At 41.7% G+C, this 27,835-nt stretch overlaps 1 protein-coding gene across 1 annotated transcript in view; it reads right to left on the bottom strand.

The window, feature by feature from the left end:
• The window catches only part of poln (polymerase (DNA directed) nu), a 71,794-nt gene that overhangs the window by 32,966 nt on the left and 10,993 nt on the right, over window positions 1-27,835 (bottom strand). The window contains exons 6-16 of the mRNA XM_062993352.1: window positions 26,486-26,634; window positions 25,976-26,044; window positions 25,837-25,897; window positions 23,837-23,901; window positions 22,826-22,909; window positions 22,008-22,100; window positions 20,654-20,710; window positions 20,504-20,557; window positions 20,199-20,264; window positions 2,263-2,320; window positions 834-911 (exon numbers count right to left, since the gene is read on the bottom strand). Of these exons, the coding sequence (XP_062849422.1) occupies window positions 834-911; window positions 2,263-2,320; window positions 20,199-20,264; window positions 20,504-20,557; window positions 20,654-20,710; window positions 22,008-22,100; window positions 22,826-22,909; window positions 23,837-23,901; window positions 25,837-25,897; window positions 25,976-26,044; window positions 26,486-26,634 (834 nt within the window). The remainder of the gene's footprint in view (window positions 1-833; window positions 912-2,262; window positions 2,321-20,198; window positions 20,265-20,503; window positions 20,558-20,653; window positions 20,711-22,007; window positions 22,101-22,825; window positions 22,910-23,836; window positions 23,902-25,836; window positions 25,898-25,975; window positions 26,045-26,485; window positions 26,635-27,835) is intronic.

The raw sequence follows: 27,835 nt of genomic DNA, 5'->3' as shown, positions 1-27,835 counted from the left end.
GAGGCTTTTAAGTCGTTGTGGTTTTCACACTACACAATTGATCGGCGATAGGGGATTACACACTACATGATCTACCATCAGGAGAAATAGCAGACGAGTCTGTCTGGTCTCCCAAACTACGTTTTGTCACGTAAATATACGCAAGAAGTGAAAGAAGGGGTTTAATGACACCATGTCCAAAAATGCATGTCAACCAGAAGTGAGTGATCAAAGCAAAGAGGAAAAAGAAATTAATCTGGGTGAAGGAGTGGATTAGGCTACATGGTCAGCAGTGATCCTCTGTTCTGCAGAGAGGAGGTGAAAAAATATATTTTTTGCAATGCATCGTTGGTAATATGGTTTGGCGTGGATGATAAGGTCACAAATACTGTAAAGCTTGTGTGTGTGTGCCAATGTATTCTGATAGAAATCATATTATGCCCCTGCCGCACACTTACAACTCCTCCCCTGGGTTTCCCCTCACTCTGTATCTTGTGTTCTCATTGGCTGTAGTTTGACACCGCACTCACTGCCAATCACAAACTGATCGCAACACTTTTCAATTTACAGGATTTGGAGTCGCTGACAGGTCCAGATATTTAGCATGCTAGATATTTTTCTTGAGTCTGCAAGCGATCAGTGAGCCGCTCGGATCAAGTCGTTGAACAGTTCACGCATAGCAATCGAGAGCTGATTTTTAGGCTCATCTAGCAATGACCTGTCGGCAAGTTAAAATTAGGACAAAAATCGAGTAGTGTGAACCAGGCGTAAGCTGACGCAAGTTAAGTATTAATGGTACAAAGAGCCAGATCACAAGCTAACATAAGCTGGCAGTGCTATTCTGAGAGTCTCACCTGCAGAAAGGAAGGTCCAGCCCTCTTGTGGTATGAACATAGTTCGTGGATGGACAGTCACCAGCTCCACCCCCTTTCCTATAAACACCCAATAAAAAAAAAAATATTTGACAGTCACAGCATCAGGATTCTAAAAAAAAAAAAAAACTGCAAGGATACACAGTTCTTATTACTCTATTCATGTAAAGCACAGACAGCAGTATAAATACATGGGGTGAGGGGTTAGGTGACTGCACTGCAGGAGCAGATCGATGAGTGTGGGTGTGTGCGTACCGATAAAGACTAACACTGTTCTGAGAAATTGATACCTCGGAGACAGTGATGTACAGCTGTTGTAAAACATGGGAAACTTGAAGGATTAGGAGAGCGAGGTGAGGAAAGAAGAAGAAAACGGCATGGAGGGGAGAGGGTAGCAATAAGAGAGGGTCAGGATGAAACCAGGAGAGAGAGAGAGAGAGAGAGAGAGAGAGAGAGAGAGAGAGAGAGAGAGAGAGAGAGAGAGAGAGACAGAGAGAGAGAGAGAGAGAGAGAGAGAGAGAGAGAGAGAGAGAGAGAGAGAGAGTGCAGAGTCAGGCGGCTGCTAATCACTCACTGAGGAAGAGCAGGAAACAGCTCAGATGTCAGTGCTATATCAAAATCTGAACTATTACACTTCCACCCAAGTTCACTTGATGTGCAGAGGCTACTGACTGGTTTATTGTGTGTGTACATCCTGCAGATCTTGAGGGTATATTGTTGGACATCCTGCTGCACCATTCGATACTCTATTACTCCTTTCAGCTGCAACACAATTCACTCGAGTAAATCTGTCATCAATTTTATGTTTGCTGGCTCACTGCTGTTTTCTCTGTGAAGGCATTTGATTTAAAAATCAAACCATTTATTTAGCGCACTACAGCTGAGATCAGGGGTTCAGGTGTCAGTGGTGCTATCAGCTGGCCGGGCGTTTACACAAATGTGCCTGGCTATGTCTAAGAAGGTGGGGGGGAGGCAAATAGCCTACCTACTGGGGGGTTGAGTGATTGAATTCAGATGTTCCAATCACTTCCATGACTACAGGTGTATAAAAGCAAGCACCTAGACATGCAGACTGCTTCTACAAACATTTGTGAAAGAATGGGTCGCTCTCAGGAGCTCAGTGAATTCCAGCGTGGTACCGTGATAGGATGCTACCTGTGCAACAAGTCCAGTCGTGAAATTTCCTCACTACTAAATATTCCACAGTGAACTGTCAGTGCTATTATAACAAAGTGGAAGCGATTGGAAACGACAGCAACTCAGCCACGAAGTGGTATCCACGTAAAATGACAGAGCGGGGTCAGCGGATGCTGATGTTTTCACATTAAGAAGGTATTGTTCGATACCATGAGATAATGTTTGAATAAATGTATTGGACACATGTAAAAGTGATGATGATGAAATCCTTTACCTTGAACATTCTGCTTCCTGCTGATCTGTACTGACTGCCTGGGCAGAGCCTGAAAGTTCTGTTAAATACATAGATATATAGATTAGATGAATTGATGGCTGAGATAAATAGATAGATTAGATGGATGGCTGATGGTAGATATATAGACAGACAGATAAGCTAGATAGATGAATGAGTTGATCTGTTGAATAGATACAGATAACTGAACCACATATGGCCCAGCATGTCCCATTGATTTAGAAAGTATCACAATCAGTAGTAACTGATCAATGACACATCAATGATGCACTTTTTAAAAACTGAACCATGTGGGCAAAACACCTGGACTGTCATTGACTCACTCAGAGTCCTGTTTGGGGAAGTGACATTTTTTGAGCTGCTTCTGGTATAGAGGTGTAGGCATGTGTATTTTGATTATGAGAATTTAGTGGACACATCCAACTGTTCGACCCTTGCTCAAGAGTCCAACAGTGGCAAGCTGGCAGAGGTGGAGCTTGAACCAGCAACCTGTTGTTTACTAGTGCAGTCCCTTTCCGCTTAGCTAACACTACCACAAATTAAAGGTCTGAGTAGATTAGCTGGTTATATACAGTATATATCCACTCATACCAGCACAACACACACTAACACACCACCACCATGTCAGTGTCACTGCAGTGCTGAAAATCATCCACCACCTAAATAATACCTGCTCTGTGGTGGTCCTGTGGGGGTCCTGATTATTAAAGAACAGGGTGAAAAAAGGGCTAAAAAAGTATGTAGAGAAACAGATGGACTACAGTCAGTAATTGTAGACCTACAAGGTACTTCTATATGGTAAGTGGAGCTGATGGACAGTGAGTGTAGAAACAAGTTGTTCTTGTACACACAGAACCACTCTGTCTTTTTAATGTTTAGATCATGCATACTCAGCCATTTACTCTCAGCCTTAACAGGCTCAGGCTGTTGTGGCAGATAATTTAGCATTTTTATCTTCTGTGGAATTGAGAGCACAGTACAGTCTGTCCATAACTTCACTGATTAATAATTCAGCAGTGAGAGAGAAACTGAGACGGCAGGGAGAGAGAGAGATGATGAGAAAGAGAGAGATGTAGATGTAGGCATGAAAGTGTGTGAAAGGTTTTGTGGGTTAGGTTGGCATAACCCCTGCGCGAGTATGCATGGCTTTGTTTACGTACTTTATAAAGTGTGAGGTTATTAATTAATGTCCGCGCTCTGCTTTTCTTTCTCAACATGACATGAGCGTTGTTGTAAATAACTCTCTGGCACCAGGGAGCAATGTGGGCGAACTGCAGACACTAGAGCAATAGTGCACACACACACACAAATGTGCAGGGCGTGGAAGTAGTGTTGCCAAGGTGACAGAAGGATGGACTCCACCCTGCAGGCATCTTATCCTCAGCATATGCTGCAGCAGAATCACAGTCAGCATGTACGCATGCTCAACACACACACACACACACACACACACACACACACACACACACACACACACACACACACACACACACACACACTCTCTCACACAAACCAAAGACAACTTTGTATATTTGATGCGATTTAAACAGAATTTAAAGTCTGTGTTGACCATAAGCCTGTTGGTCGTTCCATTCCAAAGTTCCGCTGACACCAAAAAGGAACTGAATTTATACAACTGTTAGCAATGGGTGTGGCTCAAACACATACAAATTAGAAGTTATGTTTATACACTACTGGTCATGTGATTGGCACTATTACTAGGTTAGAGGAGGACTAAGAAACTGTGGTACACTACTTTTAGTCAAACTTGAAGTTTATTTATTAATTTATTTGGATTTTAACGTCATGTTTTACACTTTGGTTACATTTATGACAGGAACGGTAGTTACTGGATACACAAGATTCATCAGTTCAAGGTTTTAATGTCAAACACAGACATGGACAATTTTGTATCTCCAATTTACCTCACTTGCATGTCTTTGAACTGTAGGAGAAAACAAACACAGACACAGGGAGAACATGCAAACACTTACATTTTCAGCATCTAGCAGACGCTTTTATCCAGAGCGACTTACAGTACCCAGTGCAGTGTACTGTCTAAGCAATTGAGGGCTAAGGGCCTTGCTCAAGGGCCCAACAGTGGCAACCTGGCAGTAGTGGGGCTTGAACCGGCAACCTTTGGATTACTAGTCCAGCACCTTACCCACTAAGTCACAACTGTCCCCTGCAAACTCCACACAGAAAGAACCCAGACTGCTCCACCCGGCAATAGATACCAGGACCTTCTTGCTGTGAGGCAACAGTGCTATCCACCAAGCCACCGTGCCACCCCTAAATTTGAAGTAATATCCAAACTAATGTGTCTGCTTGTTGAATTTACAGATAGGCCACCACAGGTGGCCAGGTGTCACAGCGGGATATTCCACTTGCACAGCAGCACCGAGTTTCTGAACTCCTCGGTTTTGCCTCCGGTCGGCTGGGCAACATTTGGCGGGCATAATTGGCAGTACATGCAGCAGATACTAATTGGCCACCATATCTGCAGGGTGGGGGCTGGACTATGTGTGGGTGGGTGGTTCTTCATATGCTGTATAAGGACCCTGATTCGCGGAAGAGATGCCTGTGCAGAAAAGCAGGGGCGAGAAGAGGAGGGCTGTACACGTGTCGGAAGAGGCGTGTACAGTGACGTGCCCTCCTCCGATGCAATCTGGTATCTCTTAGCAGCGGAAGACAACAAACTGAGTGCGCTACATCGGAAGGAAAATGGGGAGAAAATGTATAAAAAAAGAAAGAAAGAAAAAAGAAAGGCCACCACAATTGCACCGTTTGCAAGCGTCTTACACATTAACCCGTTCAGATTTATTACAAAATGTTCTAAATTCCTTTTTTAAGTTTATTACTATTTCTCATGTTGTGACATTTGTCAGGGTGAGAAAAAGCAACCTAAATACTGTAGCTTGCCAATCCAATGCAAAATAAACTAAGGGCAGGGGGTACACAACACCTCTACAGCAAGGTGATGAAAAGAACATTACCGGCGTGACACACGCCTGTGACTCAAACAGTAATTAATGCATCTAGTACACAGTGTGACAGGAACACACTCATGAGAATTGAGTAACGAGGCTGCCCTGCTCCAGGACACACTGACATTGTCAACCACAAACAGTTGCAATAGGAAATAATCAACCCCCAAAAGACAATAAGGATTTAACCTCTAAACTTCTGTACAGAGCTACATTTTGCTTGTAGTGAAGCATCTGTTGAGAGATGCAGCAACATTAACAATGAAAGTGAACGATGTAGTGCTTTAGAGTAGTAGGAGGTTCTGTTTATAATAACCCAATTAATATAAATATTACTCAACCCTATATAATTGGTCTGTCTGAAAACCTAGTGAGCTCTTTACATAGACACATTTTACATCATCCTACACACACTCCCAAAAAGAAGACTGTCTGAATTCTTATATACCTTAAAATGCTGCATCCTAAGATGCCTTATTTCACAGCTATAAACTGACTGACTAACGAGTGTGCATCTGATGCTTCCTTTTTCGGTGAAGGCAATCCTAGCATTTAGTGCGGCACAACTCATTACAAATATGACGGACGAATGCGGAGCAACAAATGAGTTCTTTTCAAATGTAAATAAATTCTCATTGATTTTTTATTTGTTTAAAGGTGTACAAGTGCAATTTATTTGCAAAATCAAGTTTGTCAGTGACAATTGAACTGTTTTCGGTACACAGAGGGTTGTTCCGCTTCAGGCTATTATTATTAAGTGTTGTCAAAACTGGAACTGTTGGGGGGGGGGGGGGGGTCAATATGGTCTGGGGATATATATATATTTTTTTGCTGCAGGAACTGGCAATCCTGACCATATAAATGGCATCATGGATTTACAGAAATATTAAGGTATTCTGAATAATACCTACTCTGTAGTGGTCCTGGGGGAGTACTGACCATTGAAAAACAGCATGAAAGGGGGCTAACAAAGTATGTAGAGAAACAGATGGACTACAGTCAGTAATTGTAGAACTACAAAGTGCTTCTATATGGTAAGTGGAGCTGATAAAATGGACAGTGTGTGTAGAAACAAAAAGGTGGTTTTAATGTTATGTCTGATCGGTGTATATATGCAGGTTTTGCTGCAGGAACTGGCAATCCTGACCATATGATTGGCATCATGGAAATACAGAAATACTAAGGTATTCTGAGAAGAAATGTTACACTTCTGGGGTAAAAATGAATCCTGGTGATAACTGGACATTCCAGCAAGACACTAATCCCAAGCACACTTTAAAGTCAGCCAAAGTCTGGTTAAGGAATCAGTTCTGGAATATCCTGAATTGGCCTTCTCAGTTGTCAGATTTAAATCCCATAGCAGATCTTTGGTGGGATTTAAAGAAAGCAGTTGCTGCATGAAAGTCATCAAACCTCAATGAGCTGGAAGCTTTTGCATAAGAAGAATGGACAAAAGAAGATTATTAGCACCTAGCAAAATCAAATATTAGAGATTATAAATGCTAAAGGACATCAAGTACTGAGACTGTGGGTTGAATAATATTGCACATGAACAGCTGTTAAGAGAACCTGATGTAAAATATATTCATTTATACCAGCAATTTAAAAATATATATATATGTTTTATGCGTTTTTCTCCCATTTTCTCCCAATTTAGCGTTTTGAATTTTGTCTTCCGCTGCAATTTTTTGCAATTGAGGTGGATATATTGCTGCTCATGCCTCCTCTGACCCGTGCGCAGCCCTCAACCCATGAACTCTGCACAGGCGCCTCTATCCGCCAATCAGGGTCCATACACAGCGTTTGAAGTAACCACCCCCACATATTCCGGTCATCCCTCCCTGCAGGCACTGCCAATTATGCCTGCTAGATGGCACACAGCCAACCGGTGGCAACACCGAGTTTCAAACCGAGAAGTTCAGAATCTCGGCGCTGGTGCGCTAGCAGAATATCCCGCTGCTCCACCTGGGCGCCTTATACCAGCAATTTTGAGAACATAAATTGACAAATATTCTTTTACTGTTTACTGACAGATTTCCATTTAATTCTATACATAGCACCAAATATTCCATTTAAGGATTGAAAGGTTGAATATTTCCAACTGAACCGTACATGCTTGTGTTTCTGTGAGGATGTGAATGTAGAGAATGTAGTGAATGTGAGTGAGGTGATTATGTCTGCCACTCGGTGGTTACAAAGACAGATGAGTAGGGCAAAAATAAAGAAGCTTGGGTCAGCTGTGTGTAACTGCTGACACCACACACACACTCACTCACACACACTCAATATACATCATTTCCTTTCTCTGCTTCTCTGCTGGGTAGTAATTCCAAACCACCTTCACACATTTAGAAGAGATAATGTTTTTGACCTGCTATTTAACAGAAGCTGTTGGGTTCATTGTAAAGAATGTAAGTACGTTTAAATGAAGTCATTTGGCAGATGCTTCTATTCAGTGTAATTTAGAAAAATGGGCAAGCAGCTGAACGCACAATGAAACGATATACACTGATCAGCCATAACATTAAAACCACCTCCTTGTTTCTACACTCACTGTTGATTTTATCAGCACCACTTACCATATAGAAGCACTTTGTAGTTCTACAATTACTGACTGTAGTCCATCTGTTTCTCTACATACATTTTTAGCCTGCTTTCACCCTGTTCTTCAATGGTCAGGACCCCCACAGGACCACCAGAGAGCAGGTATTATTTAGGTGGTGGATCTCAGCACTGCAGTGACACTGACATGGTGGTGGTGTGTTAGTGTGTGTTGTGCTGGTATGAGTGGATCAGAACAGCAGCGCTGCTGGAGTTTTTAAACTACCATGTCCACTCACTGTCCACTCTTTTATACAATCCCACCTAGTTGGTCCACCTTGTAGATGTAAAGTCAGAGACGATCGCACATCTATTGGGGCTGTTTGAGTTGGTCATCTTCTAGACCTTCATCAGTGGTCACAGGACGCTGCCCACGGGGTGCTGTTGGCTGGATACATTTTTGGTTGGTGGACTATTCTCAGTCCAGTGGTGACAGTGAGATGTATAAAAACCCCATCAGCATTGATGTGTCTTATCCACTCATACCAGCACAACACACACTAACACACCACCACCATGTCAGTGTCACTGCAGTGCTGAGAATGATCCAACACCTAAATAATACCTGCTCTGTGGTGGTCCTGGGAGAGTCCTGAGCATTGAAGAACAACATGAAAAAGGGGGCTAAAAAGTATATAGAGAAACAGATGGACTACAGTCAGTAATTGTGGAACTACAAAGTGCTTCTATATGGTAAGTGGAGCTGATAAAATGGACAGTGAGTGTAGAAACAAGGAGGTGGTTTCAATGTTATGGCTGATCGGTGTAGCTGAAAAGGCAAGGATGTTCCATCTAGCCTCCAATTATTCTGTCACATTTTAATATTACAATCTGGAATTCATATGGATTCAAGAGGGAATGTGAATTTTTAAATCTGACATTTTCTAAATAAAGACTAAACGAGGATAATTTTAATATAATAACTTTAACACTGTCCTTTTATTTAAACATCAACCACTTTAACCTGGCCAGGATGACTGGACAAGGTACCAAACTTTGCAGAACTCTCCCTCAGGCTTAGCCAATCATGTCTGTGTAGATGCCTAGCGGGCAGCTAGCAGCACTGAGATTCAAAGCTGATCTCAGTGCTAGTGGGCAAGCATAATAGACTACTGTGCGGTATGTCCCATGTAGCTCCATCCCCCAGATAAAGTATTGGTTTATTAGGATTTTAACGTCATGTTTTACACACTTTGGTTACATTCATGACAAAACAGGTAGTCACAAGATTCATCAGCTCATAAGTTTAATGTCAAACAGTCATGGACAATTCACCTCACTTGCATGTCTTAGAACTGTGTGAGGAAACCGGAGCTCTCAGAGGAAACATGGAAACATTAGAACATGCAAACTCCACACAGAATCAAACCCAGGCCCTTCTTGCTTTGAGGCAACAGTGCTACCAGCAGAGCTATCGTGCCACCCTGACATAATAATTAAAAGGTCTGACAATGTCTGCTGTATACAGAGCAGGGTCACAATGGGTTCAGCTTCCCATGAATGCACTAACACACACCGGACAGGACGCCTGTTCATCGCAGGGCCTTATGTTTGTTTGTTTATTAGAATTTTAACATCATGTTTTACACTTTGGTTACATTCATGACAGGAAACAGTAGTTACTCATTACACAAGGTTCATCAGTTCACAAGGTTATATCGAACACGGTCATGGACAATTTTATAAATCTCCAATTCACCTCACTTGCATGTCTTTGGACTGTGGGAGGAAACCGGAGCACCCGGAGGAAACTCATGCGTACACGAGGAGAACATGCAAACTCCACACAGAAAGGACCCGGGCCGCCCCACCTGGGGATCGAATCCAGGAGGCGACAGTGCTACCCAGTGCTTAGCCACCGTGCCGCCCGGCCAACACACGCGTAGCTGTATGTAGACGACTGACTGGCCAATAGCACCGCTGGGGACCTCTAAATCACAGTGGTAATTTACCGCTACGCCACCCGAGGGCAAAAAAATAATTAATTAAAACTATTTTAATAGGACTAACATAAAGGGCATTTTAAGGGGCAGAAAGGTGGTTTGTTGCTTTAAGGCAACACTAAGCCATTGAGGGTTCAAACACCAAGAATGAAAAAAGTGAAATCCGTCAAATTTCACTGGACAGAAGAAAAATAAAGTGGCATAAAACAAGCTGTAAATCTGAATTACGAGAAGCACTGACAGATCACAGCACCTGCTCAATCCAAACAGATCATCTCCTACACACTCAGTACAGCTCAGTGAGTATTCAAGTGCAGCACTGTTGGACTGACACTGAGCTGCTGTCAGAATCAGGTCTTTGTTAGCGTGTTCACACGGACAATGTTGACGTTCAGGATCGGAATGCCGTGTGGAATACCGTGTGGAATACCCTGACTCAGCTGTTTAATACAGCGTTTATGCTGATCACTACTTATGCTGCCACCTGCTGTTTACAAACGGTCACTACAGAGAAGGACATCCACGCCCACTCAACTGCTCAAATCCACGCCTTTATACTGTATCACTGGTCACATCATCAGCTCTTTTGCACACTGGCACTCTGGCTCAGGAAGAAATAGTTTTTTTTAACAGCCCTCACCCACAGAGGCTGTAGGTGGAATCCACAGACCAGTGATGTGGGCGTATACGGATATAAGGACATTATAGAAAATAACAGTATTAGAGAACGTGGGTGTAACATTGGACCCTGACTGATCAGTTTATTTGGGTGGTGGACTATTTTTAGCACCGCAATTAGACAGTGCTACTACTGGTAGGGGCGCTCAGGTGGCACACTAGCCCACTACGGGTAAGATCCAGGGACTGAATCCCAGTGGTGATCTCAGCTGGTCAGGCATCTACACAGTCGGGTGGCACGGTGGCTAAGTGGGTAGCACTGTCACCTCACAGCAAGAAGGCACTGGGTTTGATCCCCAGGTGGGACAGTCCGGGTCCTTTCTGTGTGGAGTTCTCCCCGTGTCTGCGTGGGTTTCCCCCGGGTGCTCCGGTTTCCTCCCACAGTCCAAAGACATGCAGGTGAGGTGAACTGGAGATACTAAATTGTCCATGACTGTGTTCGATATAACCTTGTGAACTGATGAATCTTGTGTAATGAGTGACTACCGTGTTTGTCATGAATGTAACCAAAGTGTAAAACATGACGTTAAAATCCTAATAAACAAACAATAAACAGTCTAGTCATTAAGAAGTGCACTTGCGCTCTCAGTGCTGGTCCCAAGCCTAGATAAAAATAAGGAGAGGTGCATCGGGAAAGCATCCAGCATAAAAACTATGGCAAAATAGGTATTCTGACCAGAATGATGAACTGTGGCGAGTGTGAGATACGGGAGCAGAAAGAAAAAAGTTTCAATGCTGGGGAAATAACAGAGCACCAATCAAAAAAGTACCCTGTGAAAACAAAGAACAAACACACAAACAGCTATAGTTTCAGACTGTACAGCTACAATGAGTGCTAGCAGGATGTGCATCTAATAACAGGGCCTGTAAGTGTAAACTCTATTTATCTCCTGCAGATATGCTGTGCTGAGAATGGTCCATCACCCAAAGAATGAAAGCACAAGATTGGTAGCGTATATAAATAAAGTACAAAGACCTGCATGATGCAGACCACAACCCTAAACACCACCTTTACATGCAAATCAAGTCCTGCGCACCCAGAGTCTTTAAAACAAAGCAGCACCTCCCCACAGTCCTGCCTCCGTCTCAGACAAAAGCAGCAGTATTTTCATCACGGCTTCTAACCGGGATCAAAATAACACCTTTTTTTTCCCCCGACACATTTCAAACCTAATTACCTACTCGCTCTACTCACACCCTCCCCTGCCGGGAAGCATGGTCACCATGGCAACAGCACCCCTCAATCCCTGTGCAGACGGGTGATGTGCACTGCCATCGTTCGGCGGCATCCCGTTGGCATGACGACATGAAAACCTGCAGCCTCTGGCTTTTTAGTGAGTGAACTGGAACATCAGCAGAGCTCAATGCAGACTCACACATCTGCGCACACACACAGCAGTGCATGAGTATACTGTTGCTACTGCAGGTGTAGTAAAACACATTGGCCATGGTTCATAGCAGCATTTATACCTAAATTAATCATTTATTCCACATTAAATAATCAATTTCACAATGTTTATATGCCAAAAAAGTTTAAGGATAAAAGGCACAAGAGGCACCAACTTTTTTAGTAGCTTAGCTTTCTATTAAAACAGGTTGAGGTAATCATATGTAAAATATCACAGTAATTTGTTGTGTTTAACCAAATGCCAACAAGTATTAACAAGGATTAGCATGTTAGCATGTAGTGTAGCTCTGTGGTGTCTTGAATTGCTGGCTCCATATAAAAAAAACCCAGCAAAGGTGGGTGGGTAAAACACACTAGCACACCAGAGCTGAAATTTCAAACATATCGTTTGTCATCCGATTGACTGTTGTCCATAGGGAGGTAAAGTCAGACCAGGGTTCCTCACAACTGACGCGGCTACGACCTCTGCTGGCTGATTGATGGCGCCTGCACAGAGTCTAGGAATAATGCTGATCAGGGTGTGGCTCTCCGTACTCAAAGCTGATCCGCATCTGAACTCACCTCGTGCAGGTGAAAAGATGCAGTCGGTACGGCACACGTGTCGGAGGGTGCGTGTGTCAGTTGTGATGCTCCCAAGTCAGCAGTGGAGGGTAGTATAGGTACAGAGGAAAGCGCAATGCAATCAGGGTATTTGGATATGACTAGATTAGGAAGAAAATTGGGGGGGAAAAGAGAATCTGCTTCTCTAACAATGTGTTCGCATTCTCTTAAAAATCTGAGAATCTTAATTAGAAGAAAACAGTACCACCTGGCTATGAAGAAATGCACTTGCATTTGGCTACTGTTTAACACAGTCTCGTGCAGTCTCCCCTCAAACCGTGCAAAAATTCCAAACTGCATCCACCTTACTGAAAAGCATTTCAGCATGGTTCTGTTTACTTGTTTGTTTGTTTATAGGTTTAATGCCATGTCAACACATTGGTTACATTCAGGGCAGTATCGTTCAGTCTTTACTTGTTTTTTATATAAAGGATCATATTATAATCTTTCTTGTTCAGTTTTTGTTTTGTCTGTCTTCATGTGAGTTCTTTTAGTTTTATTTTGATGAAGAGTTTGAGAATTGTTCCATCTTTAACTTTGTTGAAGATTGCTTTTAATGTCTGGGGTAAAGCAAGTATCTGCCACTCCTGTAAATACTAACTCTTGGAACAGTTAGTAAGAATATGCCTAATGAAGAGAGATGGTACATTGCAGCATACCAGGTAACACTGGTGCTAGGACACTCATTCTACATAGTGTTTGGTATGGTAGGATGCAGCCACAGACACTGCCCGTACATCAAAACAACCGAATCTAATTACAGAACCAGACTCAAAGGTCTTCTGAACCCATTTAGACATCATAGCTGGCTGACTACTGTAGAGGTGAGTGCTTTATGTGTGTGTGTGTGTGTGTGTGTGTGTGAGAGTGAGTGAGTTAGGATGATTCTAAGGGCCTGTATTTTTTCAATATTAAATAATTAAACAATCATTATTAAAATAATATTTTATTTAACATTAATTTTTTTTTCTGTTTGGCAAAAAGTGAAAGACCACACACCCCTGTCTGTTTACATGGAAAGTTTCGGTTCAACCTCAATTTAGGCGCAAATGTTACTTGCTAGCAGTGAACTGCAAGTGCACAGTTAAAAACAAAAAAAAATGTTTCAGTTCATGTTGCTTAAAGAAGCAAAAAAAATAAAGTAATTAAGAAAGGAGAGCGAGAAAAAAGGAACAATGTTTTTTTATCAAGACATTTTACCATTCAAATTTAATTTTGGGACACTTGTGGCATAGTGATAAAACGTTGTAGCCCACCACTGCTGAGATTTTGAGTTCTCAAGTTTGAATCTCAGCTCTGTTATCGGCCAGCCAGATGCCTACATAGTCATGATCGGCTGTGTCTGAGGCAGGGCGGGGTAAAATACTTTATTACTGCTGCAATTGCACCTGCTGGCTGTTTGCTCTCTATTAATTACCAACCCTGTGCAGGCGCCATCAGTGTGACTTGCACAAAGGCATCGATTCAAACCTACAGCCTTCCAATTAAAGGATCAAAGTTCTACCCCTAGGTTACAGCTGTTTCAAGTATTTGGGTTATTAAATTACCCTTAACAACATTATTAAATTATCGCAGATTCAGGTGGAGCAGCAGGATATTCTGAGCAGTAGTGTTACGATTCTGAGCTCCCGAGTTTAAACCTCAGCTCTGCTATGGGTAGGCTGGGCGCCCTCTAGCGGGCATAATTGGCAGTGCCTGCAGCAGACAAAGTTGGCCATTTAAGGTCTGCCGGGAGGGTAAAAGATCAGACTAATTTGGGTGGGGTCTTCGACGCTGTGTAAGGACCTTGGTTAGTAGCCCGATGCGCCTGTACAGGAAGTGGAGGAGTGCGGAGATCAGTGCGTGGCTCTTCGCGTGCAAATACTGGCCTCATGAGTGAATTTACCGAACGTGTGGGCGAATAAGAAGGGGTCAGTGTACTGCGCACGCATCGAAGGGAGCGTGAGGCAGGCAGATATACTCTCCTCGGACACGACCGGAGTCTCCAGCAGCGGAAGTCGCTGAATTGGGAAAAAATTGGGTAAAATGCATAAACAAAATTAGCAACAAAAAAAAAACAATTATTGTGGATTTTTTGTATTAGAATTTCTCCTTCTGTTTCTATACAGAACGCTGCAAGGCCAGTCTGTTTTAAAACTTGGACCATTATATACACAATGTACTATTTAAATGTTCCTCTTTCGGCTGTTCCTGTCAGGGGTGGCCACAATGGATCGTTCGTCTCTACCTTGCCCTGTCTTAAACGTTCTCCTCTGTCAGCACAACCATCTGCATGTCCTCCCTCAGCGCATCTATAAACCTTTGTTTTGGCCTTTCTCTCTTCCTGCAGTCTGGTAGCTCCATTCTCAGCACCCTTCTCCCTTATTAAAGTTATAAATTTGTTGGCGCAAAAATCTCTGGTTGAAGCAGGAAGGGCATTAGAGAAAGTAAAGCTGACTCATCTGAGCAGCCAACAACTGCAAAGCGATTATAGTGTAGTGGTGTGACGTGACTACCTCTAAACGTCTGAAGTAAGGAGGTGGTAACGTGCACTCCTCTGACGGAGAGAAACAATGTAAGACTAGTGTTTGCAAATGGTTTTACTTCTAATCCCACTAACGTACTAACCTAATATACTAGTGCACAACAGTTCCACTTAACTACTCTGAATCAAACAATTGGTTTTAAACAGTAAGGCACAAAAATCACGCAAACCACTAAAGAGCTTTTGTGTTGACAGTAAAAGCCCACCTTTCCCTGTCTATTTCATGACTCTGTTTACTCGTTAGCATGCATTTGCTGTATTGCTTCTCTTCCTGCAATTATTGCTCATCTGAGGCTGTTTGTCTTGCTTCACAAAACACAAAGCACAGCACCATGCAAGCAAACCCAATTAAACACTGGTGGCTGCTGTTTCAAAGCTAATCAAAGCCAGCGCAGTGAATAAAACATTACCGATTCATTTACAAACACATACACCTTACAATTACCTGCTGCACCGAGCGTCAGAGCAGCTCATTGACTTTAAATGGACTGCAACAAATTGTGTGTGGTGCCTTATTCTCTCTCCCTCTGCTGTCTGTATTCTCTCATACAGAGAGCACAATGGCAGCTGAGCTATTTATAAGAGATTTGCCATTTCAGCCAGTGATTGTGAGCTAAAACCTGGCTGTTTGGTGCTCACTGGATCAGAGTTATGTATTAAAGATTTACTCTACTAGAAGTCAGGAGAAAGTCACCTTTACTTTCTTTTGCAAACAACAGTTTTGGTTATTTTGGATTGATATTTGGCATCTTTGTTTTTTTTGTTTTTTACCAACAGACGTAGATTCTTGGCCGTTAAGACAAAATAAGTCTGGAATTTGTCCCATTACATCATTCCATTGGTTTTCCAGTCAGAAATAAACACCGATCAGCCATAACATTAAAACCACCTCCTTGTTCCTACACTCTGTCCATTTTATCAGCTCCACTTACCATATAGAAGCACTTTGTAGTTCTACAATTACTGACTGTAGTCCATCTGTTTCTCTACATACTTTTTACCCTGCTTTCACCCTGTTCTTTAATGGTAAGGACCACTACAGAGCAGGTATTATTTAGGTGGTGGATCGTTCTCAGCACTGCAGTGACACTGACATGGTGGTGGTGTGTTAGTGTGTGTTGTGCTGGTACGAGTGGATCAGACATAGCAGCGCTGCTGGAGGTTTTAAATACCGTGTCCACTCACTGTCCACTCTGTTAGACACTCCTACCTAGTTGGTTCACCTTGTAGATGTAAAATCAGAGACGGTCGCTCATCTATTGCTGCTGTTTGAGTTGGTCATCTTCATCAGTGGTAACACGACGCTGCCTACTGGGTGCTGTTGGCTGGATATTTTTGGTTGGTGGACTATTCTCAGTCCAGCAGTGACAGTGAGGTGTTTAAAAACTCCATTAGCGCCGCTGTGTCTGATCCACTCATACCAGCACAACACACACTAACACACCACCAGTGTCACTGCAGTGCTGAGAATGATCCACCACTCAAATAATACCTGCTCTGTAGTGGTCCTGGGAGAGTCCTGACCATCGAAGAACAGCATGAAAGGGGGCTAACAAAGCATGCAGAGAAACAGATGGACTACAGTCAGTAATTGTAGAACTACAAAGTGCTCTTATATGGTAAGTGGAGCTGATAAAATGGACACTGAGTGTAGAAACAAGGAGGTGGTTTTAATGTTATGCCTCATTGGTGTAGTTATTAGTTGACTCTTTGTGCAGAATAATCGGAAGCATTTCACTATCATTAGCAAGTGATTTTTCATTTATGGCCATCACAACAAAGTGTGGATTGTGGATGCAACACACTCACACGTCGATGCGAGTGACCTTAATTGGCTGTTCTGCTTTATTAATAAACTTCCTTAACATACATTTAATTAATACATAAAATAAATAGCTGCCAATGATAAAGTTTAAAAAAAAAAAAGTATTATTGTAAATTAAATAATACAAGAATATCTATTTAATTGTGTGCATGACCAAGTAAACAAACTGTCAAAAAAAAAAAAAAAAAAAAATAGATAAATGTTTTATTAAAATGAGGACCGTTTTACATAATGAAATACTCAACAATAACTCAACAGGAAATATTTAGTTATAATATACGAAACCTAGAACAGGGGCTAAAGTAGCGCAGCAAGGTAAAATTACGCTAGCCCACCAGCATCTAGGTCCGAATCTCAGAGGTACTATCGGCCGGCTGGGTGGGTACACAGATATAATTGGCTATGTCTAGGTGGGGATGGCTGAAGTCCTGCAATGGATAGGCACCCTGTCGAGGGTCGTGCTGCCTTGCACTTTTTCAACATGTATTCAATCAATGGAACAGAAAAAGCTGGCAATGATAAAAAAGTAGAAAATATATTGTTGCAAATTAAATAATAAAAGATTATCTATTTAATTGTGTGCTTGTTCAAGTGAACAAACTGTCAAAACAAATCTAGATCATGTTTTTTTTTAAATGAGGACAGTTTTACATATTATATGTACTGTATAATGCATAGACACCCTGTCCTTGAACCAGTTTCTCCGATTGGAACTGGAACGGCCTTTAACATGGACCAGGATTATCCTCAAAAGTTAATCCTCAAAATTTCCGCAGTGCAGTTTATCCTGTTACACCATTACTACAAAGGATTATATACTTTACTGATGGCCTGCACAACGTTTCTCACATTCTCACTCACTATGCACAAATCTCCCATGCAGTTAAAATAACAGACAGATCTTCTTGTGCAGTGCTGACTGCGGTGAACGTTATTGCATTACAGTCTGTGCTAACGAAACAGACATGAAGCTTCAGATCAGTCTCCCTGATGCATTATGCAGCAAGTGAAGAGCTGACAGCATGAAAAAGACTGCGCTGACCTTACAGCTGTGAAGAAGCAGAGTAAAGGGCTTACTCAAGTGTCCTGGACATTCTGTATGAACATGCATTTAGGATAAGATGCAGCTAAAAGTAAGAAAGTTTGTGTAATCCAGTGATGCATTACTAAGATACACACACACACACAAATGTACAGAAATCTCTACGAGCTATTAAAAATGTAAATACTGATTACATTTTGAGACTCACCCTCAGATACTTGCATTTACCAGCTAAGTGTTCAAACACACCGAAACTTTGCAATGGACTGGCAGCCGTCTAGGGTGTTGCCCAGAGAAAAGAGACCTGCTGTGACCTTGTCCACGATTGATCGGTTGGTTAAAATAAAGTAAAACGAATATATGTATTACATGCACTGATATTAACAAGTCTAATGATGTGTTCAAATGAAAAAGGCAGTGCTAGCTCAGGTTAACGTACTGGACTATTGATCGGAAGGTTGCTGGTTAAGCCACCAGGCTGCCAGTGTTTGGTCCCTCGGCAAGGCCCTTAACCCTCAATTGCTTGAAATGTATTCACTCACAATTGTAAGTCCCTTTTAATAAAAGCATCTGCTAAATGCCTAAAATGGAAATGGGTTCACATGCAACATCAGCACCACACTCGCAGGGGGCACAGCAGTCTACTACTGTAGCCCACCATGAGGTCCTCTTCAACCACCATTGATGATGTGCCTGATAATGGGCACATCATTGCAAATACAGATTCCACCTCATCGAACAAATGTTATCAACAATAACAGCACTAAAATCTGTAAAATTAATATATGAAATATAAATTACAGCAAATGATCACAAGAAGCATTTGATGCGCAACTTTCATGCCCACATAGAAGAGTGAGAGAGTTCAGTAAGAGAAAAGAGAGTGGCCGACACTGGGCAGTATAGTGTAGCAAAGCTTTCAGACTGCACCATATAAATGCCACTCAACGTCAAAGTCCATTAAGCCTGTGTGTGCACAGTATGAGAATGTGAGTGGGTGTGATTAACTAGCAGAGATAGAGAATGAGTTACAAACTATAATGCTCCATCACTGTGGCTGGAAAAATAATCTGTTAGAAGGAATTTGCAGTGCCAGCTTGAAATTGGTTCATTAATAAAAACCCTTTGATTAAACAGATCTACAATAGACTGCTACACATTTATATAAAAGTACCACAGTCCAGTGACATCACACATCCCTGTGTCTTCTCTCCTATCCCCACCCCCACACAGGTCTCTTCCTTTCTCATATCACTTTACACTCGGTGTAACAAATAAGTCTTGTCTGGTTTATTAATAATTCAGCAGAGCTATTCTCTGATCTTACAAAGCTTCTCACACTACGACTAAAGCACTGAAGCTTATACAATACATGGCAGTAGTGACTCAGCTGTTAATGTACTAGACTAGTGTTTGGAAGGTCACTGGTTTACGCTCCACCACTGCCAGGTTGCCACTGTTGGGTTCTTGAGCAAGAACCTTAACCCTCAATTGCTTGGATTGTACATAAATACTATTTTTATATAACACTTATGCAGGGTGCATGGGTGGCCTACTACCCCTGGGTTCCAGGATTTAAATCCTAGCAGTGCTTCTGGCCGGTCGGGTATCTACATACAGACAAGATTGGCTATATCTGGGGGGAGGGGTGGCAGAGGTTTGGAGTCATCTTATGGCTGATCATTGGCCCTCTGTCTATGGTCTAATGCAGTGGTCCCCAACCACCAGGTCGCACACTGGTATCGGTCCATGGGTCATTAATTACCAGGCCGCACAGAAAGAATAAATAATTAGAGATCGCTACAAAAAGCAATTAAATTTCCAACTCTTTGGGTGTTATTGTCTTTTATCACCACTAGGTGGGAGCAGAGTCTTGTTGCAGCGAATAAAGCTAAGGATTTGCCATTCTATAGTTATTCTATTTTAAATCCTCCCGGCCCCGCCGGTCTGTGAAATTATATCTTATATGAAAAGGGTCCGTGGTGCAAAAAAGGTTGGGGACCGCTGGTTTAATGCATTGCATTGACTGGGTCAGGAAAGCCAGACCCTCCATGACCCTGACCAGGATACTGTGGTGGTAAAATATAAAAACAAAATGAAAAAAAAAATACATGTTTCAAGGCAAAATGCACATATAGTTATTTAAGATTCAAGGTCAAATGATACAATAAATGAACAGGAAATTAAAATATGAATTTTTGTAAACACTTCAGTTAACTGACCCATGTTACTAGCTGTAAGAAAACATCTCTAAAGAAATCCATGTACTAGGAAAAAGAATGAGACGAAGGAGCTAGGTGGAAGACTCACTGGGTGTTTAGCAGACAGTCGGCCGCTCACTGTACTGGTCTGATTCCATGTGGATGAGATGAACGTCTAAAAGCAAGAAAAGACTTTTAGTGGTCGTGTTTAGTTATAAGAATGAGAATAAGAATTCACATCATATGCATTTGTCATTGAGGTGGCAACCATTGTTAATGTATCTAATTAAATGTTAATACACCTGTAATGAAGAGTGATACATAATATCACAATAATAAAATCCCAGTGCAGTACCGTATTGAATTGTAAAATACAATAACTGATCATATAAAGTGTTTTGACTGCAGTGTTACCCTTGTCAAACAAGACAGAATCCCATCCACAAAAGTCGACTTGATTTTGTGAACCTATGAAGAAAAACAACCAAAAAAGTCATGCAAACAGAGGCACATCAAACAGACCCGCTGAAACAGCTGCAGGCACAAACACACACATACACATACCTGTCTGTATTCCAGAATGATTTTAGGCAGAGGGTGCAGAGCTTGAAGCTGTAACAGCTGAAATAAGAGGTTCAAATATAGGGAAAAGGTAATACATAAATTGAAGAGAGATCTTTTTTTATATTACTGAAATTGGCTGTCACTAATGATGAAGCTAGCCCAACACAAGTCATTGTGAAGAAACAAAGCAGATGTTTAGAGGCAAAAATGTGACATGCCCACCCTCTCAATTTACTTGTCAAAATTCTGGTTAAGCTGAAAATTGAAGTGCTAAAACAAGCAAGAACTACTGTACATCTGCAGTTTGGCCTGAGGGATATCTAGTGAGATCAAGGGGTCCCAGGATGTTGCGGTTACATGCCCAGAATATGCAAACATGAACACGTCTGTCAGGGTAAGTACTATATGTTTGGCATGCTTACATGATTTTAGCACATACATTAATTTTGTTTATTTCATGTCTATTAATTTATTTACTGCTTCATTGTGGTCAGGACCGTGGTGGTTCTGGATTCTATGGAATCATTGGGCGCAATGCAGTAACACACAATTGACAGGACACCAGTCCATCGAGGACGGTTCTCTCATGATAGCCCATAGATTCGGCGACACTAAGTAAGTGGCCTGGAAAAGATTGCTGGCATATGTGCTGGCAGAAGTTACAGTTTCAGAGAAAAGCAGGTTACCAACAAAGGAGCCAGCAACCATTATAAATAGAAACAATTCAACTGCAGTGAATTGATGTTCAACTAGGCACTGGTGACTGTCAGTTAAGAGGAACAGACACATGAATTATCTGTGCCTTCATGCCACATCCGCCCACCAATAAAGGCAAGACAGAAGGGCATGATTCTGTACATGCCGTGCCCTGACAATCTCCACAGAAGGTGGGAATGTTACATAGAATAAAGTGTCTAAATTTCTGTTATTATGGCACAAACAACGATTACAAGGTCTGTAATAAAACTGTAAGGTCAATTTAAACAAAAGTACTAAACCACAAGCACTGCATATTATATTGAGTTCAAATCACATATATTCTCAGGGTGCCCAGGTGGCGCAGTGGCACTAGCCAACAACCGCTGAGATCTGGATTCAAATCTCTGCAGTGCTATCAGGGGCCAGGCGTCCACACAGACACACACAGGTAGGCTATGTCTGGAGGGATGGCCGAAACCCTGCAATGAACTAGTGCCCTGTCCAGGGTGTTCTTGCCTTGCACCCAGTGTATCCCACTAGAATTGAACCTGCTGCAACCCTGACCTGTCCCCAAAACTTATCCCCATTAAATATGATGAAGCCCTGCCAAACAAAGTGTGTGTGTGTGTGTGTGTGTGTGTGTGTGTGTGTTTACCGCAGCCTCTGAGGTGGATTGTTGTTGTTTAAGAGTTTTGGGCAGCTTCTTATTTTCACAGCGTTCATGCAAACGAAGCTTCTCAAACAGAACCTAACAAACAGAAGCAAGCTTGTAAATAAAAGTCATTTTTTTATTCAGTTTATCTAAAGAACAGTGTGTTAACACCCCACAAAGTGGCAGAAGGTCTTGTCGTCTGATGAGACAAAAGTGTCATAAAAAAGTGTGACTTCACTTCTATGAGGTATGTGCGCGTTAAATTTAGTATGGCACATCAGCTAAGTAACACCATCCTAACTTTTTAATATAGTGGTGGTAGCATTATGCCTACTGGCAATGTGGTCTGTCCAGCACAGACAGATCTTAAATAAAAACCTGCTCCTGTCTGCCAGAAAATGTGGGTAATAAAGTTTAAGTACACTGACCTCAAGCGCACTGTTAAAGCAGAACTAAAGCGGTTAAAAAAGTCTATCCTTTGAGTGGAACAGTCAGTTTTGAAGCTAACTCCAAGATCGCCAAATTGCTGTACACCCCCACGAGCAGGACTTTAAAAAACAAACTTTGCTCTATAACACATACTGTTATATAAAGTGGACACTTTTGTGTGTGCTTTATTTATTTATTTATTTATTATTTTAAGCAGATTTGTTCTGCTTTTTTTGTCTTTATTAAAACTATAAAACAGATTGGTACAAATCCCAGCTATGGTAATCATTGATATGAGAATAGTGTTGAGGGCAGAATAGATTTTAAGGCACTGTAACACAAAGAACATTTGATGAGCATGCATCTCTTTCTTACACATACTAAATACTTACCAGTCTAAGCTGGGAACTGCTGGACACCAGAAACTGCTGACCAGCAGCCTGATGAGCCTCCTGCTCCAACTGTTTCATCTTCACCTGAGTGATAGGGAGATGACAGAGAAAGGTCATCACAAGCCTAAAATAAACCCGAGTCGATGTGTTTCACCAGAAGCTGTACAGTCTGAAATAAAGAATGTTTTATAAAAATGTAATTTCTTTAACCGCTTTATTCTGGTCAAGGTTGCCAAGGGCCTGGTTCCATTAGGAAGCCCTGGGTGCAAAGCAGGAAAACTCTGGACAGGTGGCAATCCATTGCAGAGCTTTAGACATAGCCAGTCTGGCCAATAGCACTATTTGGGTTTGAACTGGGATCTCACCAGTGGTGAGCTAGTGTAATAAACTACTGCTCCACCCAAGCACCATAACAGGAAAAATAAATGGAGTGAAACCAACTTTGGGGGCTACAAACTCAAGTAAAACATACACTGCTGAGCCAAATCATTACGACCACCCCCATGAATGGCCATCTCGTAACAATTGTGTGTGTCACATTCATTTGGCTGACAGTAGTTGCTCTTAATACACATATTGAATGCAGCAGATTTGAGCAGCATGAAGAACTGAGTGAATTTGATGAGAGCCAAATTGTTATAGCCTGACATGTGGGTTAAAGTATCTCTGGGTTGAGTACTTCAGACAGCATTTTAGGTGGTGGTCCTAATGTTTTGGGTTATCAGTTAATATATTAATATATGGGTTGAAAAGTAAACAGGATGAGACAGAAAAATACAGAAGCAGGTAGAACTTCACTCTGTTCAGGTAAGTAACTCAATATGATCTATACAATCCAAGACATTCCTGCCGTTTCATAATACTTGATATTTCAGCGCCTGGGTGTTTATACTTGTGTGCAAAACATTAGCATTTGTCAGATTTGACAGACTTATGAACGTTCTGTGCACTTTCTCTCTCCTTCTCCTGCTCTTACACATTCACACACAAGGGTATGCACAGACTTCTTACCCCGAGCATCTCTGATGTCTTCTTTAATGCTTCTTTGTCCACGTGGATCTTATGGCTCTCCATAGCTTAGAGAAATTAAAGAAAAACATAGATCAATATGCTAAGTGCTTAAGCTGGTAATACACTTATGTTTTACTTTCACACCTTAAGAGACACTTTTATTTTGAGCAAACACAAGCAGTTAAGCACAATAAAGGTTAAGGGCCTTAGTTTAAACCAGTGGCCTTTTGTTCAACAGTCCATCCAGTATCTTAACTGCTGAGCTAACATCACTCTGTAGAACAGATCATGGTTTTAACATTTACATTATGTTAATGGCATTTAGGCACTTGGGTTGTATAATACATTTGCAAACTAATGCGGAGATGAGGGGTTTGAATCTCGGTGGTGCTATCGGTCGGCCGGTCATCTTCACAGAAATGCTTGGCTTTGTGTGAGGTGTGTGGGTGGTTGAAGATCTGTGATGGACTGGCACTCTATCCGTGGTATTTCAGTCCTGCAACCAGGTGAAACTGGACCCGCTGCAATCCTGACTAGGATAAAGCGGTTGATGAATATAAAATGATATGTATGGCAACTTACAGCTGTAACTGAATACAATTCAAACAACTGATGGTTAAGAAATATAGAAAAGAATGACACTAATGTTTCTATTGTCATTTATTTTATGTAGATTGCTTTTATACAGTACTGTGCTCTGACTTCCCATCACTAATGATACCCTCCTCTCTTGTTTCTTTCAGCCTACAAATACACAAGTTTCCTCGAGAATCCTGACATGTCAGGCATCATGAATAACATCTCACCTTAAGCTGAATTTCAGCAATAATGAGCCTGTGTGTATTTATGGAAATGCTGCCCATGCCCGAAACTCACAGTCTTCATGACAAATTTCCTAATAATTTCTTCCAAAAATGCATGTGTAAGGGTAATCCAAGTGTAGTGTTAGATGTTTAGCTATTGTTGTCAGCTGACGTTGCAAGCCATACTCGGATGTGCAGGTTTTAGTGTACATGGGAGGGATTTCACAATTTCTCTCCAGAGAGGACACTCATGTACTGCAGGAAAGCTGTCTCTGTCTGTGCACGATTTTAAATGCTGGCGCTGGCATACATAGTTAACTTATTTACTTTGTATTTGCGGCACTCCTGTATCTACCTGTGCCTTGGTGTGTTGTTGGCTGTACTTATAGTCTGCAGTAGCACACCCTGGATGTTACATGTAGTGTAAATTGTGGACTGAGCAATGTGTGTACTGGGAATGGCAGTGAGGGAGCTCGGGTGGCGCAGCGGTCTATTACGCTACCCCATCACCGCTGAGATCCTGGGTCAAATCTCACACGTCCACACAGACATGAATGGCTATGTCTAAGAGTGGTGGGATGGCCAAAACTCTGGATTAGATAGCGCCCTGTCCAGGGTGTGTTTATGCCTTGTGTCCAGTGATTCCGAATGGAGCCAGACCCACTGCAAACCTGACCAGGATAAAGCAGAGATGAAAATAAAACAAAAATAGATGGAATGTCCATGATTAACTAATTAAGCTATGATCAAAAAAGAAATCAGGGTTTGATTAATGCTTTCATTGCCACTCAAGCATTGCTCTTATAAATATGACCATAGCAAATACTAAGAAATACTAAAATTCATGTATAATATGTTGAAAGATTTAACGTTTTACTGAAATTGTTTTACCTGAAACCTGTATTGAATGAAAAAAACTAATTAAATTAGATTGTTTTACCAGTGGTCTCCGACTTTTGCTCCGGTAGCTACGATTTCCTCCCACAGTCCAAAGACGTACAGGTGAGGTGAATTGGAGATACAAAATTGTTCATGACTGTGTTTGACATTAAACTTGAACTGATGAATCTTGTGGTGTAAGATTTAAAAGCTTGAAATCTCAGCAGTGGTGTTCCTTTGCTTTGTTACCACAAATCTTAAAATAGGACAGAACATGCAAATGTTCTCTCTACATATAAAACAGTTTTAAAAAAGTACCTGCTAATATGGGAATCATCTTCTGTTCCATGCAGAAATACAGTTTCCACAGACCCTGTGTCTTCAGAGAAAGCAAAGCAAATTTAAAATTGTAAGTTAGTATTGTTGTTTTTCCATCATTTTGGTCTGGAAATTGTACCTCCAGCTTGTTCCGAAGCTCCACCATGACCCTGTGTAGGTGTGACAGGCTGGCGATCACATGTGTCACCTGAAAAACAAATAAAATGTTGCAACATTACGTTACTGAGGGTTGATCCATTGGTTTGTTTGGTTTACTTTGCAGATGCAGGGCTCCCTCACGGCAGATTCACTTAGAGTTCACTCATGCCGGTGCATTGACCAGATTAAAGTCTTCGAATAATTCTCACCCAGGCTTCCCTTTTCCAGACAGCGAAACTAAAAACTTGAACCATAATTACTTTCCTTTTTGTCCCAATTTAATTTTTATCAACCTTTTTATCTTGGTCAGGGTAGTGACAGGCCTGGTTTCCCTGGGAAGCACTAAGCACAAGGCAGGAACACCCTGGACAAGGCACCAATGCATCATAGGGCTTCGACCATACTCCTTCCCTTCAGACATAAATAGTCATGTCTGTGTAAACACCTGAATGTGCTGAATCTTAATGCAGGTGGTGGTGTATGCTCTGACCTTCTTGTGTTCAAGTGCAGTCTGTGGACGGACGTGTCTGGCGGGCTGGGTGCAGTACTTGTTGAAAAGGTCCTGAAAGCAGGTGGCACAATCAGCAGGATCTAGTAACCAGGCTGCAATCTGAGGGTCCAACACTTTACAATCAGCTACTGCAGGAAAAAAAAAAGTACGACATCCAGTCACACTTCAACACCTGCTATGATTTAAAGCAGTTTACAATAATTTTTTAATGCTATTCCTTACTAACACATTTAGCTTTTGGTTATTTACAACACTGTTGTTTTACATTTACTGAAGAAAAGTTATATGTGTTTTTGTGCAAAGAGAGTTTTATAAGAGTCTACACGTTTGTGGATTTTTTTTTCTTTTGACTGCTCATGTATTTTGGGGTTGCCACAGCAGATCATACTGGTCTGCATAACTGATTTGACAGTTTTTAAGCTGGATATTTTTTAAATCCGGACTTGGGACCGGCACTGAGAGCGCACTGACAAGTGCACCAACCAATGGCTACACTGTTCAGCTGTAAAGTTGCTTTAAAGCAATGACTAGAGCGGTATGAAAAAACATTTGACTGGACTTGTGTAGACACCTGACAGGTCGATAGCACAGATGAGATTCCAATCCTGAAGCTTAGCAGTAGTAGTTTTTAATATATTTACATTTGCGGCATTTAGCAGACTCTTTTATCCAAAGCGACTTACACTTATGACTGAACCAGTCCAGTACCTTAACCACTGATCTACCCACTGTCCAATATATAATACATTTCCATTTTCATTTCCATTTTCAGCATTTAGCAGATGCTTTTATCCAAAGCGACTTACACAATGAGCTGAACACGATGAGCAATTAAGGGTTAAGGGCCTTGCTCAGGGACCCAACAGTGGAAACTTGGTGGTGGCGGGGCTTGAACCGGCAACCTTCTGTTTACTAATCCAGTACCACTGAGCTATCGCTACCCTAATAATAATGCATAATACTGATGCATCACCCCTGTGCCACATTTTCATTGTTGTTGTAATGTACAGTGGGGTTGACCAAGTTTTAACCAAAAGTCATGGTACAATTTGTCACAGTGTTGCAGTACAGCTGAACTCTGCCAAGAGGCAAAAGTGATAATCTGAACTGCTGTAATCTTTGTGTAAATCTTTGTGTAAAGGTCAGCTAAAGAAGGACATCATGAAAGCAACCATTCTGCAAACAGATTGTCTGCAGGTATGAATGTATATAATACTTTACTTTCAGTAACCTCTTTGTCCTGGTCATGATACAGGTGTGTCTAGTGCTGCGCTAGACATATGGCCAGTAATAAATCCTGGACAGGGCACTGATTCATCACAGCCAAAG

Source organism: Trichomycterus rosablanca, chromosome 4, assembly GCF_030014385.1.
Source record: "Trichomycterus rosablanca isolate fTriRos1 chromosome 4, fTriRos1.hap1, whole genome shotgun sequence".
NCBI lineage: Eukaryota > Metazoa > Chordata > Actinopteri > Siluriformes > Trichomycteridae > Trichomycterus > Trichomycterus rosablanca.
Note: the sequence above shows the minus strand (reverse complement) of the source record. Positions and strands in the feature narration are given on the sequence as shown.